General features: G+C 33.7%; 1 protein-coding gene across 2 annotated transcripts in view; it reads right to left on the reverse strand.

Annotated features, from left to right (window-relative positions):
- Nucleotides 1-1,213: 1,213 nt before the first annotated feature.
- Nucleotides 1,214-5,495, reverse strand: part of GOLGA7 (golgin A7) — a 16,622-nt gene continuing 12,340 nt past the window's right edge. Inside the window, exons 5-6 of one of the 2 annotated variants that reach the window (XM_015592918.2) lie at nt 4,998-5,064; nt 1,214-2,605 (exon numbers count right to left, since the gene is read on the reverse strand). In XM_015592918.2, the coding sequence (XP_015448404.1) occupies nt 5,026-5,064 (39 nt within the window). In that variant the 3' untranslated portion in view covers nt 1,214-2,605; nt 4,998-5,025. The remainder of the gene's footprint in view (nt 2,606-4,997; nt 5,065-5,495) is intronic. The other variant, XM_006916279.3, reaches the window with a different exon arrangement.

A 5,495-nucleotide genomic window follows, 5' to 3' on the forward strand; every position in this document is an offset into this window, starting at 1 on the left:
TCCTAACTTTAATCATATCTAGATTTAACATTACATATTGGTAATGTCAATGATAGACAAAATAATAAAAAGGACAAAGTATGAGTAAGAGGCTTATTCATTATTTACATTACCTATCTACTTCAGAGATTTTGAATGCAGTTCCTTCCCATCCCCTAGGAATTCTTGACCTAAAGAATGGTCATTCAAATCCTCAAAAGTAGTTATCTCTAGGCAAAAATCCACTCTAATGGAGTCTGAGCCAGGTATCGTTTCTTTCCAATCTTAGAACAAGACTTTAAAAGGGGAGTATACAATTTACTATTTTATCAAGTCAAACACCTTACTAATCAAGATGTAGTAAAGCAACTCTGCTAGCTGTCAACTTGTATCACATTCAGTTATTCACTTTACAAATATGTGAGTGCTAAGCGTACGTAGCACCGTCTATGATAATGCTTGGAGTTAGGGATGGACGCAAGGGTAAGTAGGAACAGTCCCTGCTTTTATGGAATTTACAATCTCCATTGTTGGGCAGAAGAGTTGGGGTGCAGGAAGAGAGAAGCATGGAAAGGGGAAGGAGAAATAAGTACATAAATCAAATATAGCACTAATACTCTGACCTCCTTTATATGAAAATAAACAAAACAAGAAACAAAGCATGTTACTTTTGAGAAACTATGACTTTAGTTTATGCCAAGAGCCAGGGCCAAGTGGAATATGAAGGAACTTAATTTGGGTCTTATGACCTCTATTTTGACTACTGGCTTGGCTACACATGAGTATTACTATTAATTTGGACAGGAAAGAAAAGCTGAAAATCTTACAAAGAAAAAATAATCTCACAAAAAAACCTTGGATATAGATAAAACTATATTTTATAAGCTGTTAATCTCTACAAATGCATTTCATCGTGACCAGATGATTTAAGGTAGTAACAACTGTGATACTTTTTTTCCTAATGAAACATTCCAGTCTCTTAATTAGTTCAATCTATTTTTGACTTAGGGACTATTTCTTGGTTTTTACCTATTTAGCTAACATATCTGTTCTCATAAGCATGTAAAACACTGAAAAGTGTAACGAACTATATAAATGTACGATGTCTGTTCATAAATACCAAGCTGCACTGTACCAGTACTGCATTTTAGTACTGCATTTTGTCTATCTGCCAAATTTAATGCTACATCATTTATCATGTTACCAAATCACATCAAACATGACGCAGAGACAATTTGTTTAAGAAAAGTTTTACTAATGTGTTAATATTTCAGCAAAGTTATTGCAATGGGTTTAAAAGGCAGACAGACATTATTTCAGGCTATAAAGTAACAAAGGAGTTTTATACAATTAAAATATTACACAGACCTATGGAATTTATTGAATAACTAACAGATCCATAAAAGGAATTACATATGAAAGATTAAATCCAGTATTAGCACCTACAATATCTCTGAAAGTAAAACTTAACTGTTTCATTCTCTCCTAAAATATTTCTTAACTCTCTCCCAAATATGGTGCTCTCTTTCAAAGCCCATGTGTGAATGAAGGGCATAGAAGCCCTGATGCTGAGAACATACGGCCAAAGGAACTAGAAATGTTGACTCAGACTTGAGTTTTAGTTGGAAATTACTTAACTTACTGTACTTGAACCAATCATAAGATTTCTGTGCATTGAATACTGTATATGAGAGTCTATGAATAAGGTTTGCCAGCAGAGATAGTTAAAAATTAGCAATATACAGTATTATTCCTATCAAATTTTTTCTCATAAGTTATATTTATAACAAAACTATAATTAAAATATTTATTATACTTGCTTATTACACTTTCAGGGAAACAGCAGGGACATTTATGTGTCTGATGGTTTAGCATCCACTTTATTGTGCTTATTTTTGTAAGGAACAAGCAACACATACCACATCTTCTCAACATTCAAGGTAATACAATAATAACAAAATTCTCCAAAGAAAAATAACTGGAAATTGCATTTAATACTGCTTTAATTAGGAATAATTGCTATAATAAAACAAATAACATTACACATTATTTTTCCAATGAGCTTCAGTTTGAGAAACTGAATGGCAGAAACATCTTTAAGATTTGAGTCATGGCAAAACTGGTAGTTCTTTGAAATCTGGGACATGCATTAGCAAAACCACAGACACAGCCTACCCTTCACTGAAATCCTGGAGTAAAGCATTTTATTTGGGGAATAAGACTGAACACTGGCTAACATCACTTTGAAGTCTACAGCCACCTGGGAAGCTGGGCCAAGGAATGACGAGAACCATTTGGGACTGGTGGCAGATAAGAAATAAACTTTGAGTTGGGCTGACTAACTACATATTTTATTAATGGCTTTGAATAAAAAAGTGAAATGCTTCATTGTGTTTTCTCAGAAACTAATCAAAAGATTACAGAGTCCTACACAATTTGGAGACATAAAGTGGATGCTGAGCGACGAGAGGTCACTCCAGGTGTGGAATATTAGAAAGTTAGTCCTTGGAGGAAATGGCACCGTGGCTCTGGCAGCAGATACAAAGGAATGACGCTCTGGAGAGGAGGTAGGGGACACTCTGCGATTGGCCAGTGGACAGATGAGGGTCCCAGCTAGAGTTGGGATCTATAATCAGAGGGGGAAAGTAAAGGTTTTAGAAAAGGATGATAAAAATAACCTCTAAACCATCTCTCTTACACCAAGTGATCTGAGTGCCTCATACGTGGCCTATGTTCTGTTAATCTAGGATTCTAATAAAATACATGCATCTGTACTGTGTGCCTAGGGGAGCACACAGCTCTCAACAATCTAGAAATCCAAGCTCTGTATATTTTGATCTCTGACCAACCACGTCACTAGAGGTAGTATAGCACAGAGTTAGGTAGCAAATCTGGGTTCAGGCTGCCTCAATCTATATCTACCTGTTTTTAGCCTTGGAAGTAACTTTTCTCAGTGCCTGAGTTTCCTCATCAGAAAAATCAGATAACAGTATCTACCTTGTAGAGTTTTCGTGATGATTAAAATTAAGCATTTACAACAGTGCAGGCACGTAAGTGCCATCAAGTGTTAACTATTTTTATTATCATAAATTTATTGTGTTAGAATAATGCTATATTCCATATTTTAAAATAAAGACAATCTTAACCCAAAGAGAGAAAACATCACCAGTCTATTTAATACTATATTTAAAAAATTAAAAAGAACAAAAAATTTTTGTTTAAAAATCTTTTTAAAATAAAGGCTATCTCCATGATTTGGGTACTCTTTTGTTAAAACATTAAATTCCCACATAATGCTTAAACCTGAAGACACCTTGTAGATTTAAGAAAAATGATAGAATTAAATTACTCTTATGGTCCCCCCTTCCCCCTCAAGACTTCAGCCCACACTGGATCCTCGGCCTGAGGAACACACAGCTCTGAAAATTGTATTGAACAAAAATATTTGCATTCATGAAACTATCCAGAAGTTCCTAATGTAAATCTTTCCCATTTCAAAATTTCACAGTTGTCTGAATATTGATTGATTAGTCTCTGGTGTATAATTGCTCAAAACCCCATACCACTTCAGAAAAATATTATATTTAGCAATAATAGCTACAAAATGAGTCATGACAAGTGGGTTGTGCCAAGTCAATGCAGCTGCAATTGATAAAACAAACTTATTCCAATGGCACGTAACAAAAACCACATATAAGGTTTCTGACTGCTCGTTTGAGAAATTGTGCGAGAAAGTGTATAGACAAATAACACTAAGTGTTCCAAAACGAAGCCTTTTCAAAGAAATAAAATATATGGCAGATGACGTCATCATTAGGTCTTTGACTTTCAAGACAGGTGACACATTCTACTAGTGCTAAAAGAAGGCAGTTTTGGAATGTTGGTCTGTAGGATTCAATAGATGATACAGGGGCATACACAATGTATTTTTTAAAGAGTATTGAAAAAGGGAATAAACCTTACAATAATCTGATGAACTCTTTCCTTTCTCCATATACTTGTGGCTGCAAGTACTTAGCGGAAGTATGGTGTCAAAAACGGGTTTTATGGTCAATTAGAATTGGGTTGATATTCCAGCACTCATTAGCAGTGTGACTTTGAGAACATCATTTAATCTATTTGTACTTCAGTTTGTACATCTATAAAATGGGGAAATACTTGGTAGAATTCTTGTGATAATTAGAAATACCATTTGTATATTACTTGGCATATAGCAGGTGCCCTCAAAACAGTGGCTATTATTATTACTATTGCCCCGGGAAGGAATATATTTACTTTGGTAGATTTTGCTTCTGTGCTGCCTGTTAATTAGTGATAGATACCTGTAAACAAAGTTAATTAGGAAAGCAAAACAGCAGAACTCTATTTGTAGAAAGAGTAAATGACTGAAATTGGCAAAAAACAGTGAAGTACAATTTTCTGTCACTTAGAAGACTATGCTAATGTACTATGGCTTCTATGTGATTTTGCCTACAGATTTCTATTAGTATTACCTAATTTGTTTCTCACATATTCAGAGTCATTTGATGGATATATAAGAACATAAACATTCTAAACAAAAGAATTAAATTTATGGTTCTGCCTGCTAGAGGTAAAATTTCTTTTACAGGGCTATGAAATATTCATAATCTCTTCTCTCCATTCTGAAATGTTTCTTTGGTTTTTAAAGCCATTAGTCATACAGGCAGGGAGATCTCTGAACTGATTCTTAAATGCAAAACCCAACTATTTAAGTGCCTAGGACGGTTTTGAAATATTAAAATAAGATCCCCTCTCCCCAAAAACCGAAACCTCCAAAAAACAAAGTAACAAAAAAACCGGTATGAAACAGAGGAAAAAAAATCATGATTAAATTCTGTATCACCAAATAGAACTTAAATTAAATACACATCTTAAATATTAAGCCAATACAGGGAATATGCCACTATTTAACAAATTATTTCCCAGACAGGAAAGAGAATTCATGTATACTATAAAATTACAAAAACTACATATAAATCATATAATTTCATATTTACCTTTAATTCTATGTTTATCTTCCACTGCTCATGCCTCTGTCTTCATAAATGGTAATTTCAATCTAAACAGCATGGCTGTTAAGAAAACACACTATAGAATATAACATAAAAGAGGACTATGGCAAAATGATGTGTATGATCTGTAGACTTTTTTTCCAATTTGCCTTGCTTATTTTTAAATTATGAAAAATTTCTCCTACTTAAGTTAAATACAATGCTTTCTCTACCTTGCTGAAAATTTTAAGAAATGTAATTGCTTATTGTACTCCACGTGTACTTCTTCTTCAAACATTATTTTTTGGAAAAAAAGAATCTGAAAAAGGATACTTCATTGTAGAACTAGGGGGGTTCTTAACTGAGAATCTATGAAGGTAATAAATTCAGGGGTTCAAAATGCCCTGAAATTATATGCAAACTTTTTCTTGAAAGAGAGTTCATGACCTCTAAAAGTTTAAGAACCATCTCTGCAGAGTATAATAAAACTGAAATTATTATCAG

Source organism: Pteropus alecto, unplaced genomic scaffold, assembly GCF_000325575.1.
Source record: "Pteropus alecto unplaced genomic scaffold, ASM32557v1 scaffold24, whole genome shotgun sequence".
NCBI lineage: Eukaryota > Metazoa > Chordata > Mammalia > Chiroptera > Pteropodidae > Pteropus > Pteropus alecto.